We start from the raw sequence: 22,789 nt of genomic DNA, 5'->3' as shown, positions 1-22,789 counted from the left end.
CAACCCTTTCTATTAGCCTTCCGTGAGATTGTTGTCAAAAGCCTTACCGAACTCCATGTAGACTACATTAACTGCATTGATGTCCTCCATACTTTTTCTCACTTCTCTGAAAAATTCTATCTAGTCAACGGGATATCCCACGAATAAAACTACTGATTAATCCTTGTCTCTTCAGCTTCAGATTAATCCATCTGTCAGAACTTTTTCCAATAACTTTAGACTCACTGACCTGTAACTAGCTGGCTTATCCCCACTGCCCTCTTGAATAGAGTCCCACATTTGCTGTCCTCCTGACCAGTAAAGATTTAAGAGTCTGTGTCAGGGCCCCAACAGTCTCCTCCCAGCCTTTCAAAGCAGCCTGGGTGAAACATATTCTAGAATTTCCCTACTAACTCTAATGGCCCTTGAATTCTCCATCTAAGAACTGCTAAAACCAGAACTCTAATAGAGTCTCGATTACAGGATTTATATTATGCTTTCATTGAGCTATAAGCAATATTTGGTGTCCTGGTGAATCTTGTACATTAAAGGTAGTTGCTTTAATTTCAGGAACTCTCCAGAAACACCTCAGACGACATCTTTTAACTGTTTGGTGTTTGAGTCCAGCTCGGCCAAGGAGGCAACTGAAATCATCACCAGGATAGGCAAGTGTCTGAGCATCTGTAACTGCAGTTTTTGTCCTCTTTTACGTACTTGCTAGAGTTTAACCCCTGCTGAGAGTCTGGGAAACAGCATGCTGAGCAGGCACAAAGGTTGTCCCATGTTACACCCCTGTAATTAGTGCTGTGCTTAATCACGGATCCATCACGGTCATTAACTGCATATTGATGCCTTCTGGAGGTTCTTCTGAAAAGCAGTGCCAAGCATTCAAAGGTTTTAGTGAGGATGCCACAGCATGCAGAACATCTGTCTGACAGCATCTACTACCACTGCAGTACCTGGGGAGATGGAGGACCAGGCATAGAAACCATAGCAAAACTACAGCACCGAAACAGGCCTTTTGGCCCTTCTTGGCTGTTTCGAACCATTTTTCTGCCTAGTCCTACTGACCTGCAACCGGACCATATCCCTCCATACACCTCTCATCCGTGTACCTGTCCAAGTTTTTCTTAAATGTTAAAAGTGAGCTGCCATTTACCACTTTATCTGGTAGCTCATTCCACACCCCCCCCCCCAATGTTCCCTTTAAACCTTTTCCCCTTCACCCTTAACCCATGTCCTCTGGTTTTTTTCTCCCTAGCCTCAATGGAAAAAGCCTGCTTGCATTCACTCTATCTATACCCATCATAATTTTATATACCTCTATCAAATCTCTCCCCATTCTTCTACGCTCCAGGGAATAAAGTCCCAACCTATTCAACCTTTCTCTGTAACTCAGTTTCTCAAGTCCCGGCAACATCCTTGTAAACCTTCTCTGCACTCTTTCAACCTTATTAATATCCTTCCTGTAATTTGGTGACCAAAACTGCACACAATACTCCAAATTCGGCCTTACCAATGTATTGTACAACCTCACCATAACATTCCAACTCCTATACTCAATACTTTGATTTATAAAGGCCAATGTACCAAAAGCTCTCTTTACGACCCTATCTACCTGTGATGCCACTTTTAGGGAATTTTGTATCTGTATTCCCAGATCCCTCTGTTCTACTGCACTCCTCAGTGCCTTACCATTTACCCTACATGTTCTACCTTGGTTTGTCCTTCCAAAGTGCAATACCTCACACTTGTCTGTATTAAACTCCATCAGCCATTTTCAGCCCATTTTCCCAGTTGGTCCAAATCCTTCTACAAGCTTTGAAAACTTTCCTCACTGTCCACAACACCTCGAATCTTTGTATCATCAGCAAATTTGCTGATCCAATTTACCGTATTATCATCCAGATCATTGATATAGATGAGAAGTAACAATGGACCCAGCACTGATCCCTGTGGCACACCACTAGTCACAGGCCTCCACTCAGAGAAGCAATTCTCTACCACCACTCTTTGGTATCTTCCATTGAGCCAATGTCTAATCCAATTTACTACCTCTCCATGTATATCTAGCGACTGAAGCTTCCTAACCAACCTCCCATGCGGGACCTTGTCAAAGGCCTTACTTGAAGTCCATGTAGACAATATCCACTGCCTTCCCTTCATCCACTTTCCTGGTAACCTCCTTGAAAAACTCTAATGGATTGGTTAAACATGACCTACCACACACAAAGACCCTCCTTAATAAGTCCCTGTCTATCCAAATACTTGTAGATCCTATCTCTTAGTACTCCTTCCAATAATTTACTTACTACTGACATCAAATTTACCAGCCTATAATTTCCGGGATTATTTTTCGATCCTTTTTTAAACAAGGGAACAACATGAGCCACTCTCCAATCCTCCGGCACCTCACCCGTAGGTACCAACATTTTAAATATATCTGCCAGGGCCCCTGCAATTTCAACACTAGTCTCCTTCAAGGTCCGAGGGAATACCCTGTCAGGTCCTGGGGATTCATCTACTCTGATTTGCCTCAAGATAGCAAGCACCTCCTCCTCTTCAATCTGTATAGGTTCCATGACCTCACTACTTGTTTCCCTTATTTCTATTGACTCCATGCCAGTTTCCTTAGCAAAAAACCTATTTATGATCTGCCCCTTTTCTTTTGGTTCCATACTCATTCATGTAGGATACCTCCTCCTAGTGGCTCTGTACAGATAGTTGCCACCTCGATTTTTATTGCTATTCCATTAAGGAGTGTTTTTGCAACCTTGGGTCTATCTTTAAGGGCTTGGGTGAGAGGAACCAGTCTGCAGGCAACTCTAACCTTTCTCAGGTTGACTTAAGAGGCCAAACTGCCAAATTCAATGCTGTCAAAACCCAGAGGAAGGTGAAAGTTGGAAGTTCCCTTTCCAGGCCAGAGCTAAGATGGTTACTGAGTTTATTCATGAGAAAGTTCGATAAGATTTTGTTACAAAGGGAATTAAGGAATAATGGGGTTATTGCAGAAAAATGGTGCTGAGTTAGAAGATTACCACCACATGCAGGTTCCTGTGCAAGGCACATGTCATCCTTTATATATTGGCTGGGTCTCAAGTAGGAACTCCCTCCCCAATAGTGTTGTGGCCCTCTCTTTACCACACAGCCCTTTACCACCATCTTGTCAGGTGAACTGTGGAAGGGGAATAATTGATTCTATTTGAGGTGGAGGCAGACAGACTTCCAGTCTTTAGGGAGTTGAGGACAGTGGAGGGAAAAGGCAGCACTGTGATCTCACAGACTCTGAGGGAATGCTGTAGAAATATGTTAGAAGACACCAAACTCATAAAATTAAAGAATTTGATTTGCCTTTAGAGGAGTAGAGGAGGAGATTTCTTCAGGAGATATTGAAAAACTAAAGCTGTTTACAACAATAAAACCTGAGTCAGTTTACTGGAGATTGGCGAAAAATTGAAGATAAAGGAACATAATCTATATAATCTGGAGTGCAGCCTGCCGAAGGGGAAGCAGGCGTCAATCCAGATTCACTGGTTACTTTCAAACAGGAGCTGGCTAAATACCCTGAGAGAAGCTAAGACTGGGGGCTGTAGGGAAAGAGAAAAGAATGAGTGATGAGTGTGAAGTGGTTCATTTTGGTAGGTCAAATATGATGGCAGAATATAGTATTGATGGTAAGACTCTCGGCAGTGTGGAGGATCAGAGGGATCTTGGGGTCCAAGTCCATAGGACACTCAAAGCTGCTGCACAGGTTGACTCTGTGGTTAAGAAGGCATACGGTGTATTGGCCTTCATCAACCATGGAATTGAATTTAAGAGCTGAGAGGTAATGTTGCAGCTCTATTAGACCCTGGTCAGACCCCACTTGGAGTACTGTGCTCAGTTCTGGTCGCCTCACTACAGGAAGGATGTGGAAGCCATAGAAAGGGTGCAGAGAAGATTTACAAGGATGAGATTGGGGAGCATGCCTCATGAGAATACATTGAGGGAACTTGGCCTTTTCTCCTTGGAGCAATGGAGGATGAGAGGTAACCTGATAGAGGTGTATAAGACGATGAGAGGCATTGATCGTGTGGATAGTCGGAGGCTTTTTCCCAGGGCTGAAATGGTTGCCACAAGAGGACACAGGTTTAAGGTGCTGGGGAGTAGGTACAGAGGAGATGTCAGGGGTAAGCTTTTTACTCGAAGAGTGGTGAGTGGTGAGCAACAGTGGTGGAGGTGGATACGATAGGGTCTTTTAAGAGACTTTTGGATAGGTACATGGAGCTTAGAAAAACAGAGGGCTATAGGTAAGCCTAGTAATTTCTAAGGTTAGGGACATGTTTGGCACAACTTTGTGGGCCGAAGGGCCTGTATTGTGCTGTAGGTTTTCTGTGTTTCTATCAAGGCTCAGATACATTGAACCTTCTCTGTACGGCTTATCCTGGAAGAACTTGGCAAGAAAGCTTGCTGTGTTCCTCCAGCGTTTTGTGTGTGTTGCTCAAGATTTCCAGCATCTTCAGAATCTCTTGTATTTATGAGTGTATTATTCTGTGACACACCACCAACTCTTTTCAATTCTTGCACAATGTGTGGCAGCATTTTATACAACTTTTATAGAGCTTTCAAGCAATGAGCACTGAAGTACTCCTTCGTTTCTGAACATTGTAAGAAAACAAAAGCAGAGAACGCTGGAAGCACTCAAGTTGGGATGCAGAACATAGTTTATCAAAGTGATAATTACTTTAAAAACTGTTAGAGAAAATAACAAACAAATTGAAACTGGGGGGTTGGACCCTATTTCTGGAGAGTGCAGAAGTAAGCGAATGGTTCTCAGAAATGATTGAATTCAACATTCAGCCAGATGAATTGAATTTATTTCTTATATCCTTCACATACATGAGGAGTAAAAATCTTTACATTACGTGTCCATCTAAATGTGCAATCACAGTAATTTATAATAAATAGAACAGTCAACGTAATGTAATATAAAGTACACTCAAATCAGCATGAGTTCATCAGTCTGATGGCCTGGTGGAAGAAACTGTCCCGGAGCCTGTTGGTCCTGGCTTTCATGCTGCGGTACTGCTTCCCAGATGGTAGCAACTGGAATAGATTGTGGTTGGAATGGCTTGGGTCCCCAATGATCCTTCGGGCCCTTTTTACACACCTGTCCTGAATCATGGGAAGTTCACAACTGCAGATGTACTGGACTGTCCACACCACTCTCTGCAGAGTCCTGCGATTAAGAGAGGTACAGTTCCCATACCAGGCAGTGATGCAGCCAGTCAGGATGCTCTCAATTGGAAAGTGAAATTCCAAGCCTGGTTGGGGCAATGCAGTGCAAGGGTAGAGAGGTCAGACTGACAGCTCAGTGTTGTCCTTGTGGACTCAACAAAGCTGTTCATCGCCCAAAATAGAACTGCAGCTTAGCTGACCATCTGATCACTTCGAAAAATCAGTGAGATATAATCTTTGTTAGCAACAGGTGAGGTACCAGCTCGTGTTGTCCTGCTATTCAAAAGGAGCAGTAGGAATAAGCTGGGAAACTACGGGCTTGTGATCCCTGCATCAGTGGTAGGCAAGTTGTTGAAGAAAACTGAGGGACAAGGTTTATGTTAATTTGGAAGTGCTTGGAGTGATTAGGAGACAGTGTGATTTTGTGTAGGGGAGATCACATTTCACAAACCTTGAATTTTTTCAGGTTTTGAAGATGGTAGATGTGATTTACGTGGTCTAGGTTTTAACACTGTCCTTCAAGGTAGGCTGATTAAGGCATGTTGGCGAACAGGATTCAAAATGGACTTGGTCCTAGGAAGTAGAGGGAAGTGTGGATGGTATTACTCTGAATGGACCTCTCTATCAACTGGAGTACCACAGGGATCTAAGAACTTCATTGTTTCCAAACTAAATGTCTTGGATGAGAATGTAGGTATCACAAGCCTGTAGTTTCCCAGCTTAATAGTGGAATTGTAGATAGTGAATAAGGCTCTCTGGGATATAGTGGAACATAGATCAGCTGGAAAATTGTGGGAGATGGAATTTAATGAGATAGCGTATAGTATAATCAATTGTATTGTCATACGCACGAGTACATGTGCACAGAGGCACAATGAAAAACTTGGTTGCAGCAGCGTCAGACACACAGCATCATCTCAGCAGCATTCAGGAGAAAACCCAACGATTGTCATACACAAAATGAGCCAAGGTAATGTACTTGTTGGTCATATAGAGTAAGTGACAGGGACATCAGGAGTGTTGAAATACTGTATGATTCCATAATTCCATCGTTCGTATTGAAACGTTGTTTTTCTGATCTTTCAGCTGCTGGATTCAGACACACTGAGTGGTTTGTGTGACAGAATATGGAGACAGCCAGCCATGCAGCTGTGATCCAGTTTTCTTACCTGATGTTTTTCATTACTAGTGATTGATCAGGTAGAGTTGGAAAGTTGAAGACGACTCAAATTCACTACTGGACGCTGACAACTAAAGTATACTTAGATAAAAATACGTGACTGAGGAAGTGTCCTTAGACATTCCTAAATGCAATTGAAACATCTCTGTGTACTTTTGTAATTCTTCCTTTCAAGGGGAGTTTTATAATGATCTCATGGAGAAGGATGGTGCTGATTTAGTTCGCTGGTTTTGTTTCTTGTCCATTGGAGCACCGGTGTTGGGAGTTGCTTTTCTGGGCAGACACACCAGCCACTTTTTTCTACCTCATATGGGTGACCGGGAAGCTGTCTTGCTCTATATAATTGCAATATTTACTTCGATTATTTGTATGTGTTGTGTTTCTTTTACTGTTACCTGATTCTCCTAATCTGTTCTCTTCAATTTACTGCTCCCATACAAGGAAAGGACCTTAAGTGTCCCAGGTATAGTATCAGATCTTTCTCTTTCAGTATTGATCACCCCATGTCATGCATTGGCACTGCTCTACCAACCAGTATCACTTCCTAGTGTTACAGTGTTCCCTGCAGTTCTGACAATTCCACAGGACATGACAAACAACGTTGTTCATCCCCAGTGGCAAAATGGTGGGTTACTTTCCTTAAGTGCATGCCAAAACATGACATCGAAAGGGAGTGTGCTGAGCTTGGCCCAAGGACTTGTATGTGAATGCAATACTAGATTTCCATTTGATGCCAGTACGTACAATGAATGAACGAGAGAGTGAATGCAGTTATTTATGGACTTCCTGTTAGAGTAACTCAGGAAGATTATATTGGCCCCACAAATAATTCTGGGTTAGAGGACAAAATGAACTAGACTTAGATCACGTCTTACTTTTTTCCATCCATCCAAGACAATGTAAGTGAGATGTTTATGAACAAGGATATGATAGGGCCTATAAAAGAGGAAATATTCTTTGGTAGTGAAATTGAGAACCAGAGTCAAGTATAGTAAGGATTGTAGAGCCAAAGCCCAAAATAGAAAAAGACGCATACCAACTATGATCCAATTAATAGGTTGACCTCACCATGTTCCTTGGTTCAGTGCATGTGAACCCAAGGGGTGGTGATTAGTTAAAATTCCACATCTTTATCACTTTCTGTTCCTGGCAGGATTTGAGTTTAAGAGGGAGGTAAGAGGATTGGATTTAAAAAGCATGGAGTTGTTAAATGGTAAAGCTTCTGCACTTTCTGTTAATGAAGCACAATAAATACTGGGGCCTTGGGAAGCGGCAGCTTCCGCTGTGGAAGCAAACCCTAATGCAAGTTTCTGTATTTATAATGGTGCAGAAAGTTGGCAGAATAAGCATATTCAAAATATATGCAAATAGTTAATATCAAAAGCACTGACAAATTTCTGATCCTGTTCACTATGAGGAGGTGGTATGGTCATTTAAAATCTAACCCAACTTAAAATTTAACAAAAGGCAACTTAAAAGCCCTAAGTGGGGATAAGATGAAATATGAACGTAAGCTAGCCAACAATATCATAGAGGATACCAAAAGTTTTTTTTTCCCCAATAAAGAATAAAAGAGGTGAGAATAAATATTGGACTGCTGGAAAATTCTGCTAGTGAGGTAGTAATGGGGGAAATGGCAATGGCAGATGAACTGAATTAAGTATTTTGCATCAGTCTTCACTGTGGAAGACACTAGCAGTGTGCCAGAAGTCTGACAGTGTCAGGGGCAGAAGTGAGTTACTAGGGAGGTGTTTAGAAAGCTGTAAGGTCTGAAGGTATATAAATGACCAGGACCAGATGGTCTACACCCCAGGGTTCTGAAAGAGGTAGCTGAAGAGATTGTGGAGGTATTTGCAACGATCTTTCAAGAATCAGTGGATTCTATCATGGTTCTGGAGGACTAGAAAATTGCAAATGTGACTTCATTCTTCAAGAAGGGAGGGAGGCAGAAGAAAGGAAATTATAGGCCAGTTAGCCTGACCTCAGTGGTTGGGAAGATGTTGGAGTTGATTATTAAGAATGTGGTTTCAGGGCCAAATTCAGCATAATTACCTTCAGGGAAAATCTTGCCTGACAAATCTATTAGAATTCTTTGAGGAAATAAGCAGGATAGACAAAGAGAACTTGGATTTTCAGACCTCTGACAAGGTGCTGCACACAAGGCTGATTAGCAGGGGGCAGAGTGTGAATAAAGGGAACCTTTTTTGGTTTGCTGCCAGTGACTAGTAGTGTTTAATGCAGGGGTTGGTGTTGGAACTGTTTCTTTTTACATTGTATGTCAATGACTTAACTGACAGAATTGATGGCTTTGTGTCAAGTTTGCAGATGATACGTAAATGGAGGTGGCAGATAGTGTTGAAGCAGAGAAGGACTTGGACAGATTAGGAAAATGGACAAAGTAGCAGCAAGTAGAATATCATGTTGAGTCTTTACTTGGAGTGTGCACAGAGGAGGTTCACAATGATGATTAGGGATAGAAAACCTTACCATGATCAATTAATGCCTCTGGGCCTTTACTCACTAGAATTTAGAAGAATGAGGGAGGAGCTCATTAAAACCCTTCAAATGATGAAAGGCTTAGAGTGGAGGTTTCCCATGGTGAGGAGTCTTGGACTAGAAGGCAGAGCCTCAGGACTTCCATTTAGAAACATAGTTGAGTAATTTCTTCAGCCAGAGAATGGTGAATCTGTGGAATTCATTGCCACAGGTGGCTGTGGAGGCCAGCTCACTGGGTGTATTTAAGATGGAGGTCGATAAGTTTCTTGATTAGTCAGTGTGAAATGGTATGGGGTTGAGAGGGAAATCAATCAGCAATGACAAAATGGTGGAGCAGACTCGATAGGCCAGATGGCCTAGTTCTGCTCCTATGAAATAAATGAGAGATTTATCTTTGGTTAATGAAAAATGAGCACCTGGGTGGGAGTGTCAAAATTGAGAATCTGCACAAATTGGATATCTAATTTGTTTACTAACTTAAACTGTGAAAATGGTATTTAATAAAAACTGTCTATTGCTATACTTTAACCAATACCTTGAATCATCCTTGAACCAAGCATTTTAAAGTTCATATTCTACTGTCACCAATTACCAATGTGTAGCAGTCTTAATTGGCAAACCTTCTATGAAAAAATAGCAACTGTATTAATATTGTTCTTTAGCATGGGCCTTCATAAGGTTATCGTTATCCTTATCTCTACCTTAGACGGCAGCAAAAACACTAATTTGTTGGGGCTGTTACAAAAGCTCAAGTTTTGAAATACTATAAACTGCTTAGCTTGTAACTTATTAGGTCTAGAAATTTATCTCTGTCCCTCTATAAAATTATTGAAATCTCTAATAAAGATTGATCTTTACTAAATTGTCATTCTTTAATACACAAGTGCAAAGGAGAATGAACTGATGCATTAAAAAATAAAAAAACAATCCTATAAAACAGTGTACTTTATTTAACACTGGGGGATATATAATGGCTAAAGGGTGGAGGAGTTGAACAGTTTGGGGAAGTAACTGAGTCCTGTGGTGTTGTCTTGGGTGACATTGAGGAAGACATTATTTGCCTGGAATGAAGCTTTGAACTCTCAACCTCTTGTAGATAGTCCACTGTTGTTTACTCTGTACCCTCCAAACTAATGGGAGTTAACTTCCCTGAGCCGAGGATGAAGTGGTATCATGCAGATAAAACCAGTGGTATAATGGCAGATGATCTATTAGTGTATCTGCCTTATATGTAGGATTGGAGGCAGGGTGAATGGAAACTATCCCTTGTATCATTTTCCTACCTTACAGTACCCCTCTGTAGGTAATGGTAAAGGACAAGACAAATTGTCACTGTTAAGGCAGTGAGAAGATGAGGTGAGTGTGGATGTTTGGGAAATGGGAAATTTAGTGAGGGCAGCATCTATGGTAGAGGAAAGGAAAGTGGCTTCCTGGGAACAGATGCGAGAGATGAAGAAACTGAGAAAAGGGAGGTTATTTTTTTAAAAAGCAGATTAATATAGTCAAGATAACCATAGGAATTAGTTGGTTTATTGAGATGCCAGCTGAGTTCGCCTCCAGCGATCAAGGAGAGGGAGGGAGGTATTAGAAATGAACCAAGTGTTCCAGTATGGATACAGAAACTAAATGGTATGACGTCATTTTAAACCATACCTTCAACTGGATCTTTTCTTCACCTATGAACAACCTGTTAACTGCACCTTTGACTCAAATTTATTTACAGTTGGATGGTTTTATGTAAAATAGCTTCAGATTTACACATCCCATTTCTGAAATCTTAAATTCAGAAATTCCAGCCCCAAACTGAAAAGGAAACTGGATATTTAAAATATAATGTTCTTCCTATCCAGTGGAACCTAGATTCAAATATTGAAGCTAATGTTCACCTCAATTACTGGGTCATCACAAGTTCTGCTCCAGCTTTCCATCCCATTGTGTTACAACACATTAAAATGGCGATCTCACTGATGCCAATTAGTTTAATAAACTGTTTCACTGTGCTCATACAAAGCACAAGTCTCCAGTTTGTTTAATTGAAAGTCAAGAACACCATTTTATCAATTAAAGATTACAAATCTTTCTGACTTCACTTGGCTGCACTGCATTTTCATACAGATAATTACATTTTGCATGATAGCAGAAAACCAATTACTGTTCACCTTAAGATGCTTGTCAGCCACCAGAAGTTAAACAAATCTGGCATTCCATACTTGAGCAATTAGTAACTGGGTGATCTACACGTGGTTTGACTTTGCTGTTATCAAAAGTACACCCAACTCAGGCTCAAGTAAATATACTTCTGCAGACTAGAGATCCAGCAAGAAACAGCCTACCCAAATGTAATTTGCATATTACTGCATTTATTGCATTTGAAAATACAGTACATTCTGTAACAATTACAGTAGTATTACAAGAAATTTAGTTCATGTACTTTAATGCAATATTTACAATTTACCAACTTCTGTACTGCGGTACAGCACGCGATCTTTTGTCACGAGGGCTCCAATGTCAGATGAAATCCTTGTCCAGGAAGCCACTGCAAGCCTTCAGGAGGCCTAGCAACACTACTAGCCCCTAGCACCAAACCAAGCACTATTTGTGCAGTAACCTATTGCATGCCCCTAATAGAAAAAAAGGACAAAACTGCACCTTTGCTTTGAAGACAAGATTTAGCCAAAACAAAGGCATGGAGCTTTGAAGAAATAGGCAACATCACTGAATACATACAACAGGAAACTGCAGTGGCAGTTCCTCCTAGGGCAGAGGTCCCCAAACCTCTTGCTTAATGGTATTGGTCCATGGCATAAAAATGTTGGGAACCCCTGACCTCAGGCAACAAGTGTCCTCCAGGCTTCCTCCTGATCCAAGTAGCAGTCAATAATCTGGACTGGCATCGCAGGGTTAGGGTCTGATACAACCTGAATCATCTCCTCTTTGGTCTTATCTGTAGCAGACATGTCTATGCAAGCTTTGGAGGTGTAAATTCACCTAATCTTCAATCTGTGGCCAATCCAAATTAATATCTAATAGTAGCAATATTACTCCCTTTACATCAAGACCCTTCAGACACCTGAATGCATTGGAAGCAGTGGCAGACAGCTGCAACTACCTTTGCAGTTTGAGACTTGGAAAGATTCCACAAAGCATCTCACCCTACTGCACCTAGGAGCAGTGTCTGCAGTGCATTAAATATGATTACATCCTATACACTAAATTGATACCATCCTAATCTGCAACAGATGGCAAGTATAGAACTAAAACTCATGGGGAGAACAATTTGTGCAACTATTTCCAAATGTGAATTTGCCAAGTATAGCCCATGGTCACTCCACTGCTTCCAATAAAGTCTGCAGAATGGCATTCACCTAAACATTAATTCACAGGCTACCTACAAACTAGCCCTCATCTACATTTGCCCAACATAAAACCACTTGCTTACACCAGAACAAATAGCAACACATGCGATTCCATAAACAATTTAATAAAAGATGATTTAATAACTTCCCCTCCCAAACAGAGAACATGAAAAACAATGCATAAATAGGTACATAGCTGCCAAGCTGTACATTCCAGCTTGATGTACTTGGTGTAGGACCACAATCCCTCCTGAGTTACCAATGGAATGAATTTAGGAAGCATTTTCCCAGTACATTCCCTTCTGTTGACGAATACAAAAATGCTCTAGGAAATAGACTAATAGAAAACCCAAGTATAATATAAAATAAAATAGAAACTTAATTCAAGTGCTTGAAGAGCAACGGGAATTTACCCACTTGCACCTCATGCAAATGACAAGTGACACTGATCTGTTCCAATTCAGATAGTTTAGGTTTATTTTTTTCCGAAATAACAGCAAGGGCTCCCAAACCAGTTTAATTCCCCTCCCACCCTATTAAACTTTAGAAAATTGAATAAAAACAGCAAATACCACATATTCCATTTGCACATATCACTCCTTAAAAGTTCGTATCCTGACAATCCCATCTGTATTTGTATTAATCCTGCAATATTAAAAAAGGTCCCACAGTCCATTGTGATAGAATAAGTTTGCTTCACTTAAGCTCTTTCTCCACGTATCCTGCGAGCCAACTGAATATCCTTTGGCATGATGGTTACTCGCTTGGCGTGAATGGCGCACAGATTTGTATCTTCAAACAGACCCACCAAGTATGCCTCACTTGCCTCCTGTAGAGAAGAAAGTCACATGTCAACACAAGTTTGAGAAAATTAACATCAGTAAGCCTAAGATTTACGTTGATTGGGTTACTGACTCAGACTTCTTGTGGCTCAGCACTTTGGTCGGTGTATTGAGTAAAGACAAAGACTTTCTATCCCATTGACAGCCTGACCTTTAACCTGGTGAACTGGGAAAGAGAACAGCAGGGAAAAGCCGTCTGCTCAGCGGTAGAAATGACAATGACAGCGGCAGCGACGGTACCTGTAAAGCCCCGATCGCAGCACTCTGAAACCTCAGGTCCGTTTTGAAATCCTGAGCAATCTCACGCACCAGGCGCTGGAACGGCAGCTTGCGAATCAGCAATTCCGTGGATTTTTGATAACGCCGGATTTCCCTCAAAGCAACAGTGCCAGGCCTGAAAAGACCAAACAGTTCAGTTATCGCACTAGTTTCAATCCACTTTAGAAACGTCACCGACTCAATACATTTTCACACACCTTTAATTAAACACATTATCAGTGAGCCCAATGAAAATCAACACACTAACAAAGCAAGGCGACTGTACAATTCACCGCTGGATCCCATGTGGCGTTCAAACCCCGTTAGAGAGAGTTTGGCAAGTACAGTAGTAATTCACTCCAGTAACCAGCCTGAGAGATTTATAGAGCTAAAGTCTGCCCGGAACAAGTTGCCGAACAGCGGCATCCAACAAGTGCCCCGGGCCCCGCTACCGCGGTCTCTCCTATCCCATGTTACCTGTAGCGATGGGGCTTCTTCACGCCGCCAGTAGACGGGGCACTCTTCCTCGCAGCCTTGGTTGCCAGCTGCTTCCTGGGCGCCTTGCCTCCCGTCGACTTGCGGGCTGTTTGCTTTGTTCGAGCCATCCTGCCTCACGCTGTAGGCGACACAAGAGGGGGGGATTAACGCTAACGAGCCCGCCTCCACCTTTGCCCCAAACAAAGCTCGCCCGCCGCCCGCCATTTTGTGCCGAGAGGCCCGGCCTGTGGAGAGACCCCGCGGACAGCTCAGCGCGCCAGGGCCCGAACACCAGCGAATTCCCGGCCGCCGACCTGAGGAAACAGAACACCGCGGCCCCGGACCGACCACTCGAAGGCGGCCTTCCCCCTGCTCCCTTCCCCACCCCCACACGCCACCGTTACCTTCACACAGAACTCCTCGGCAGTTTTCTCACCAGACTCCGTCAGCCGCCGCCGGCGCTGCCTTTTATACCTCTGACGTGTCAGCGAGCTTACGTCACCCTCGCCCACACCACCTCCCCAGGGACAGAGCCTGCGCTGATTGGATACAAGTTCTGCTTTTGATTGGCCCTTAAACTCGCATCGCCATAGGTCCATTATACAAAAAAGAGCCAATCAGCTATATGAAAAATACCAGGTTCTGATTGGCTTATTTTAAGGCGCATTTCGATCCTCCGGTTGGCACTAAGGTCCCGCTGTTAGAAAGAAAAGGGGTCGAAAAGCAGCAGATTACGGCTTCCCAGCCTCTCAAATGTGATTGATGAAGGGTGTAACACACAATACAAAGAAACAACAAGTTGTTACTGGTACTTAATATGCTAAGCACTCTTTCTTCCGAAATATCCAGTACCTACTTTGTATAATCCTCAATGCAACATGTATGACCCCACTTGTTAAAGGTCGTTCAACCCACTGAATTCTCGCAAACAATCAGGACCTTATTTACAATAGACGATAGACGATAGGTGCGGCAGTAGGCCATTCGGCCCCTCGAACCAGCACCGCCATTTTTACATTTACATCCATTCTACCTGTGCACTGGAGGCAAGATTTCACAAATGTATTCTCACCACAGACAAGTCTTGCCCCTCTTGGTGCACCACATAGAATGACCTTCACTGTCTCATCAAGGGCAGTGTGGCTGAAATTAATACCTACCAGACACAACCGCACACTTGAGATTCAAAGAATCTGCATACATCTCTGTTTAGAGAGGGTGGAGGGACTGGGATTGTTTGCCCTGGGATACAAGAGTGATGTTATAGTGAGATACAGTATAATCCTAAAGAGATAGACCATAGAATAGTATGGCACAGTACAGGCCCTTCGGCCCACAACGTTGTGCCGACCCTCAAACCCTGCCTCCACCACTGACTCAGGCAGTGCATTCCACGCACCAACCACTCTCTGAGTAAAAAACCTTCCTCTAATATCCCCCTTAAACTTCCCACCCCTTACCTTAAAGCCATGTCCTCTTGTATTGAGCAATGGTGCCCTGGGGAAGAGGCGCTGACTATCCACTCTATCTATTCCTCTTAATATCTTGTACACCTCTATCATGTCTCCTTCTCATGCTCCTTCTCTCCAAAGAGTAAAGCCCTAGCTCCCTTAATCTCTGATGATAATGCATACTCTAAACCAGGTAGCATCCTGGTAAATCTCCTCTGTACCCTTTCCAATGCTTCCACATCCTTCCTATAGTGAGGCGACCAGAACTGGACACAGTACTCCAAGTGTGGCCTAACCAGAATTTCATAGAGCTGCATCATTACCTCGCGACTCTTAAACTCTATCCCTTGACTTATGAAAGCTAACACCCTATAAGCTTTCTTAACTACCCTATCCACCTGTGAGATGGTCACAGTCTTTTTCCCTGGGCTAGAGGAGTCTAAAACTACAAGCAAAGACTTAAGGTGAGACAGGAAAAATTTAAAAGGATCCTGAGTAGCAACTTTGTCATACAGACAAAATTCTGCTCACCTCTTTCCATTCCCCTGCCCCTTCTCTACAATCAGCACTATTGACGGTTTCCACCAACCCCTCAGGCAGTGTAATTTGCTCTCCCAGCACTGCACCTGCTGCACTCCAAACAGCCACGGTCTTTGCAGTTTCTCCGACCAAGATACAAAATGTCACTCCATGTCACCCGGCTTCAAGGTTTGGGCAGTGTTGTAATCCGAGCATGTTTCTCCAATCATACAAAAAGCTGTTATATAGCATCTATATACTCTTTATTCCTCTATAAGGAGTCGACATTTCAGGTCTGAAATGTCAACTCTTTCTTTATTCGTTTCCATAGATGCAGCCTGACCTGCTGATTTCCGACAACATTTCATGCATCTGCAGAATCTCTTGTGTTCGTGATGTTTTTCTAACCAGGCTGCTGAGAGCAGATGAAGTGGAGTGTAAGGGAAACCTGTGTCAGATACCAAACCTGACACGCCGGTTTCATTGCTGAAAATTCCATAACCGTACTCTGGAACACAGTTGGTACCAGCAACAGGACTGAGTTTCTGTAGACTGCATTTACCAGACACCTCACTACCACATCCGTTGTGGTGGGCTGGGATCCAGAGGAGCTGAATGCCATCAATAAAAAAACCCCCTGCAATAGTCTTTCCACATCCTTGTGGGAGATTACATCACATACAGAGTATATGACTGAGTTTTTTGAGGGGGTGATCAGGGCAGTATGGTGTACATTGTCTACATGAACATTAGCAAGGCTTTTGTCAAGGTGGATTTGTCCAGGAGTTAGAACACATTGATCCGGGGTGGGAAAGACAATTAGATACACATCTGGCTTGGTGGTAGAAGGTTGTTTTTTTCAGAATGGTGATCAGCAGTGTGCTGCAGGTCACTGTTCACCAAATATATTCATGATTTTTAACAGATGCAGATGGTATGCAGACAACAGCAAAACCTGTTCATAGAGGAGAGAGTGAAGAGGTTTGTCTAAGGCAGGGGTTCCCGTCCAATACCATTAAGCAAGGGTTCTGTGGACCCCAGGTAAGGAATCTCTGGTCTAAGATCACAACAGGACCTGGATCATAAACATAAAATAATCTGCAGATGCTGTTGTCAAAGGAACAGTCACAATGCGCTGGAGGAACTCAGCAGGTCAGTCAGCATCAGTTGAAAAGATTAGTCAACGTTTCGGGCTGAAACCCTTCGTCAGGACTGAAGGAAGAACTTTGGGGAGGGTTTGAAGAATGCTGGTAGTTGAAAAAAACAGTAATTTGAAAGACAAGGGGGTGGGGGAGGGGAAGCAGGGAGGTAATTGGCAGGAGAACAATGCGCAGTAGTAGAAGGAGGCGGAACTATGAGGGAGGTGATGTGAAATAGGGATAGAGGAAGGGAGGGGGAGGGAATTACCGGAAGTTGGAGAATTCTGTGTTCATACCAAGCCCTCTGCTACTTCCTGGATAATAGACCTCACCAGTTCCCCACCACCACTATCCTCCTCCGGTTGGCGGAACTGGTTCTCACACTTAATAACTTCTCTTTTGGCTCTTCCCACTTCCTTAAGACTAAGGGTGTAGTTATGTGAACTCACATGGGACCCAGCTATGCCTGCCTCTTCGTTGGTTATGTGGAACAGTCTGTACTCCAGACCTATTCCCCAACTTTTCCTTCGGTACATTGACGACTACATTGGTGCTGCTTCCTGCACCCATGCTGAGCTCGTCAATTTCATCGACTTTACTTCAAACTTCCACCCAGCCCTCAAATTCACTTGGTCTATCTCTGACGCTTCTCTCCCCTTTCCCGATGTCTCGGTCTCCATCTCTGGAGACAGACTGCCCACTGACTCTCATAACTACCTCGACTATACCTCTTCCCACCCCGCCACATGTAAAAATGGCATTCCCTATTCCTAGTTCCTCCATCTCCGCCACATCTGCTCCGAGGATGAGGCTTTCCGTTCCAGGACATCTCAAATGTCCTCTTTCTTTAAGGATCGTGGTTTCCCTTCTGCTGTCATCAATGATGCCCTCACCCGCATCTCCTCCATTTCTCGCACTTCGGCTCTCACCCCATCCTCCCGCCACCACAACAGGGACAGAGTTCCCCTTGTCCTCACCTACCACCCCACCAGCCTCCGGATCCAGCACATTATCCTCCGCAACTTCCGCCACCTTCAACAGGACCCCACCACTAAGCACATCTTTCCCTCTCCACCCCTCTCCACCTTCCGCAGGGATCGCTCCCTCCGCGACTCCCTCATCCGCACATCCATCCCCACGGATCTCCCACCTGGCACTTATCCCTGTAAGCGTAAGTGCTACACCTGCCCCTACACCTCCTCTCTTGCAACCATTCAGGGCCCCAAACAGTCCTTCCAGGTGAGGCAACACTTCACTTGTGAGTCTGTTGGGGTCATCTATTGCATCCGGTGCTCCCGGTGCGGCCTCCTCTACATCAGTGAAACCCGACGCAGATTGGGGGACCACTTCGTTGAGCACCTCCGCTCCGTCCGCCACAACAGACAGGATCTCCCAGTAGCCACCCACTTCAACTCTGCTTCCCATTCCCATTCAGGTATGTCCATACATGGCCTCCTCTACTGCCATGATGAGGCTAAACTCAGGTTGGAGGAGCAACACCTCATATACCGACTAGGTAGTCTCCAGCCCCTTGGTACGAACATAGAATTCTCCAACTTCCGGTAATTCCCTCCCCCTCCCTTCCTCTATCCCTATTTCACATCACCTCCCTCATAGTTCCGCCTCCTTCTACTACTGCGCATTGTTCTCCTGCCAATCACCTTCCTGCTTCCCCTCCCCCACCCCTTTGTCTTTCAAATTACTGTTTTTTTCAACTACCAGCATTCTTCAAACCCTCCCCAAAGTTCTTCCTTCAGTCCTGACGAGGGGTTTCGGCCCGAAACATCGACTAATCTTTTCAACTGATGCTGACTGACCTGCTGAGTTCCTCCAGCGTATTGTGAGAGGACCTGGATCAACTGGAAAAGTTGGCAAGGAGTGAATGGCAAGTCAAATGTGATGTGTTTTGATAAGTTAAAGCAGGACAGAATGTGCACTGTAACGGCAGGGCGCTGGGGAGTGTTATTGCACATGAAGATTTGGGCTACTAGTACACAGCTCCTAAAAGTGACATCATCGGTGAAGAAAGCATCCGGTTTGCTTGACTTAAATCACTCATGCATTGAGCACAGGAGTTGGGACAAAATGTTACAGTTGTACAAATCCTTGGTTGGGCTGTGCTTGTGTGCAGTTCTGGTCACTAAGGCAGACAGGGTGCGGCGCAGAAGAGATTGGACTGGCTGGGATTGTTCTCCCCGGAGTGAATCAGAATCAGGGTTATTATCACCGGCATGTGGTGTGAAACTTGTTAACTTAGCAACAGCAATTCAATGCAATACATAATATAGAAGAGAAAAAAGTAAAAATAAATCAATCAATAAATCAAATAAGTAAATTAATCTATTTTGAATAGATTGAAAATCATTCCAAAACAGAAATAATATATATTAAAAAGGTGAGGCAGTGTTCATGGGTTCAATGTCCATTTAGGAATCGGATGGCAGAGGGGAAGAAGCTGTTTCTGAATCACTGAGTGTGTGCCTTCAGGCTTCTGTACCTCTTACCTGATGGTAACAGTGAGAAAAGGGCATGACCTGGGTGCTGAAGGTCCTTAATAATGGACGCTGCCTTTCTGAGACGCTATTCCTTGAAAATGTCTTGTGTACTTTGTAGACTAGTGCCCAAGATGGAGCTGACTAAATTTACAACCCTCTGCAGCTTCTTTCGGTCGTGTGCAGTAGCCCCTCCGTACCAGACAGTGATGCAGCCTGTCAGAATGCTCTCCACACTACAACTATAGAAGCTTCTGAGTGTATTTGATGACATGCCAAATCTCTTCAAACTCCAATAGTCACTGTCTTGCCTTCTTTATAGCTGCATCAATATGTTGGGACCAGGTTAGATCCTCAGAGATATTGACACCAGGAACTTGAAACTGCTCACTCCCTCCACTTCTGATCCCTCTATGAGGATTGGCATGTGTTCCTTCGTTTTACCCTTCCTGAAGTCCACAATCAGCTCTTTCGTCTTACTGACGTTGAGTGCCAGGTTGTTGCTGTGACACCACTCCACTAGTTGGCATATCTCACTCCTGTACGCCCTCTCATCACCACCTGAGATTCTACCAACAATGGTTGTATCATCAGCAAATTTATAGATGGTATTTGAGCTATGCCTAGTCATGGGTATATAGAGAGTAGATCAGTGGGCTAAGTACACACCCCTGAGGTGTGCCAGTGTTGATCGTCAGCGAGGAGGAGATGTTATCACCAACCCGCACAGATTGTGGTCTTCCGGTTAGGAAGTTGAGGATCCATTTGCAGAGGGATGTACAGAGGCCCAGGTTCTGCAACTTCTCAATCAGGATTGTGGGAATGATGGTATTAAATACTGAGCTATAGTCGAAGAACAACATTCTGACATAGGTGTTTGTGTTGTCCAGGTGATCTAAAGCTGTGTGAAGAGCCATTGAGATTGTGTCTGCCTTTGAAGGATGAGGGATGAACTCTATGCTTATAAAATTAGGAGGGACATAGATAGGGTAGACAGTCATAGTCTTTTTCCCCCCAAGATTTAAGATTTTAAACCTTTTTCCTAAGGTTTAACGTGAGGGGAAAAATTTACAGAGCAGCTGATGGTTTGTTTTTCCCGCACAGCTAGATTTCAGTACGGGTAAGTTCTGATAAACCAGAGGGTTTGTTTTCCCGCACAGCTGGATTTCAGTACGGGTAAGTTCTGATAATCCAGAGGGTTTGTTTTCCCGCACAGCTCTATTTCAGTACAGGTAAGTTCTGATAGACCAGAGGGTTTGTTTTCCCGCACAGCTAGATTTCAGTACAGGTAAGTTCTGATAAACCAGAGGGTTTGTTTTCCCGCACAGCTGGATTTCAGTACGGGTAAGTTCTGATAAACCAGAGGGTTTGTTTTCCCGCACAGCTCTATTTCAGTACAGGTAAGTTCTGATAGACCAGAGGGTTTGTTTTCCCGCACAGCTAGATTTCAGTACAGGTAAGTTCTGATAAACCAGAGGGTTTGTTTTCCCGCACAGCTCTATTTCAGTACAGGTAAGCTCTGATAAACCGGAGGTGCCCCGCTGTAAGGCTCAGTTAACAACGAAAGTGACATACAGTGATCTGTTTTCATATGTTTATTTTAGATAAGTTTTGGCCAGGACACTGGGACAACTCCAAGCCAATTCAACTATTCTATTGGCACTTTGCATTAACATTGACATCACCGGCAGGATAAAGCTCCCCCTCCTCTGGAGTGAGTGGCAGACTTGGTACTCCACCCTGGGCCATATACAAGAATCTTGCAAGTAGTTGCAGCAAAATTAAATTGAACCTCAACACAAAGCTTATTTATATTAAATAAAATACTAACTCACACAAAAAGTCTGATTTAATCTCTATCGCTGTATAACTAAGTTTCAGCATCGGAGCTATAAACATCAGAACACAAAGAACATTTTCAAAACTAGCATGGGATTCACTGAAGCCCTGTGCAGGATCTGTTGAAAATCGATTGAGAAGCAGGATTGTGAAGTTCAGCAGAAAGACTGAGGCAGCTGAGGGCAAGCATTTTGAAGAGTCACTATAACCTGAGGGCAGGCAACCCCAAACAATGCCTGTACATTGACAGTCCCGCACCAGGAGCCAGGTTCATCACAACCCACGCCCAGTGTGGGGGATAGCACCCAGCCACTACACACCGATAGACAGCTTGCAGTTTTTCTTGTAGCACGCTGTGTGCTGAGGTGCTCACTGGCCGTCAGTGAAATACCAGGTGCCTGAAACCTCTCTTGCAGAATCCATCCAGCGTCGGTTTACATCTCCTTCGACTTCCGTTCTCGTTGTTTTCGCATTTTAATGAAGGCCAGAGCATCTCGGTCCCCTTTCCGTGCCTCGAGTAACTTCAGTATAATGTCTTCTGCTGAGAAATTGTAAGCCAGTGATGAATCTTGCTTAGGTAAGAAATAGTTAAATTTAGTAACATTTTTCCCCCTTCTGAGGATTTGCCCCTCTCACCCTTACACTCTAATGTTTCGGGGCACAGTCCCCTCCGCTTAAATCAGGTCTCAACCCCGTTTGGCTGAATTCATGTGTGTGGTTGAATGACAATTAAACTTGAACCTGAATCCTTGGAAACATTAGATGCAGTGTTGAATCTACTGTGACTGATTTATTATCCCTCTCCATCGATTCTCCTCGTAACCTTTGACACCCTTACTAATCAAGAGTCTATCAACTTTGTTTTAAGTTTATCCGATGACTTGGCCTCCACAGCCCTGTGGCAATGAATTCCACAGATTCACAACCTGAGAAAGTGCTCTTCAACTCTGTTCTAAAGGGGTGTCATTCTATTCCGAGGCCATACCCTCTGCTCCTAGACTCTCATTACCACCTGGTTCATTGCCTTTTCTCCAGTGGGCTCGATCACGAGCTGCTCTAAAAGGCCATCTCGTATGTATTCTACAAATTCCTTCCCTTGGGATCCATCTCCAACCTGATTCATCTGCATTTTGAAATACCCCATGACCATAGTATCATTGCCCTTTAGAGGATCCTTTTCCATCTGCCATTGTAATTTGTACCGCACATTCTGGCCATGGTTCAGAGGCCTGTATATAACACCAATCAAGGTCTTTTAATCCTCGCAGTTTCTCAACTCTACCCACAAAGATTCTACATCTTCTGATCCTATGTCACTTCTAATGGTTTAATTTCATTTTTTTTTTTTTTACCAACAGAGCCACACCACCCCATCTGCCCACCTGCCTGACTTTTCGATGCAATGTGTATTCTTGGATGTTAAGCTCCCAACTATGGCATTCTTTCATTCACCAGCATCCTGGTCCCATCACAGTCCAGATGGAGCCTGTCCCATCGGAACAGCTCCCCGCTTCCTCAATATAGGTGCCAATGTCCCACGAATT

The 22,789-nt window shown here is 43.7% G+C and overlaps 3 protein-coding genes across 8 annotated transcripts in view; 1 reads left to right on the top strand and 2 right to left on the bottom strand.

The window, feature by feature from the left end:
• Positions 1-9,886, top strand: part of si:ch211-250n8.1 (uncharacterized) — a 222,392-nt gene extending 212,506 nt beyond the window's left edge. For all 3 annotated transcript variants that reach the window (XM_063030892.1, XM_063030891.1, XM_063030893.1), the window contains 2 exons: positions 550-644; positions 6,283-9,886. In XM_063030892.1, coding sequence (XP_062886962.1) covers positions 550-644; positions 6,283-6,317 — 130 coding nt within the window. In that variant the 3' untranslated portion in view covers positions 6,318-9,886. The remainder of the gene's footprint in view (positions 1-549; positions 645-6,282) is intronic.
• A 1,326-nt stretch (positions 9,887-11,212) lies between these two features.
• LOC134336471 (histone H3.3A) lies at positions 11,213-14,278 on the bottom strand. Its single transcript, XM_063030728.1, has 4 exons — positions 14,210-14,278; positions 13,806-13,944; positions 13,311-13,464; positions 11,213-13,057 (listed from the first exon to the last, which is right to left on the bottom strand). Exons 2-4 carry the CDS (start codon positions 13,931-13,933, stop codon positions 12,929-12,931), a joined length of 411 nt encoding a protein of 136 aa, XP_062886798.1. The 5' UTR covers positions 13,934-13,944; positions 14,210-14,278; the 3' UTR covers positions 11,213-12,928.
• Positions 14,279-20,992: 6,714 nt separating this feature from the next.
• unc13d (unc-13 homolog D (C. elegans)) overlaps positions 20,993-22,789 on the bottom strand; it is a 197,824-nt gene continuing 196,027 nt past the window's right edge. For 3 of the 4 annotated variants that reach the window (XM_063030886.1, XM_063030887.1, XM_063030890.1), the window contains one exon: positions 20,993-21,786. In XM_063030886.1, the coding sequence (XP_062886956.1) occupies positions 21,680-21,786 (107 nt within the window). In that variant the 3' untranslated portion in view covers positions 20,993-21,679. The remainder of the gene's footprint in view (positions 21,787-22,789) is intronic. The other variant, XM_063030889.1, reaches the window with a different exon arrangement.

Source organism: Mobula hypostoma, chromosome 22, assembly GCF_963921235.1.
Source record: "Mobula hypostoma chromosome 22, sMobHyp1.1, whole genome shotgun sequence".
Taxonomy (NCBI): Eukaryota; Metazoa; Chordata; class Chondrichthyes; order Myliobatiformes; family Myliobatidae; genus Mobula; species Mobula hypostoma.
Note: the sequence above shows the minus strand (reverse complement) of the source record. Positions and strands in the feature narration are given on the sequence as shown.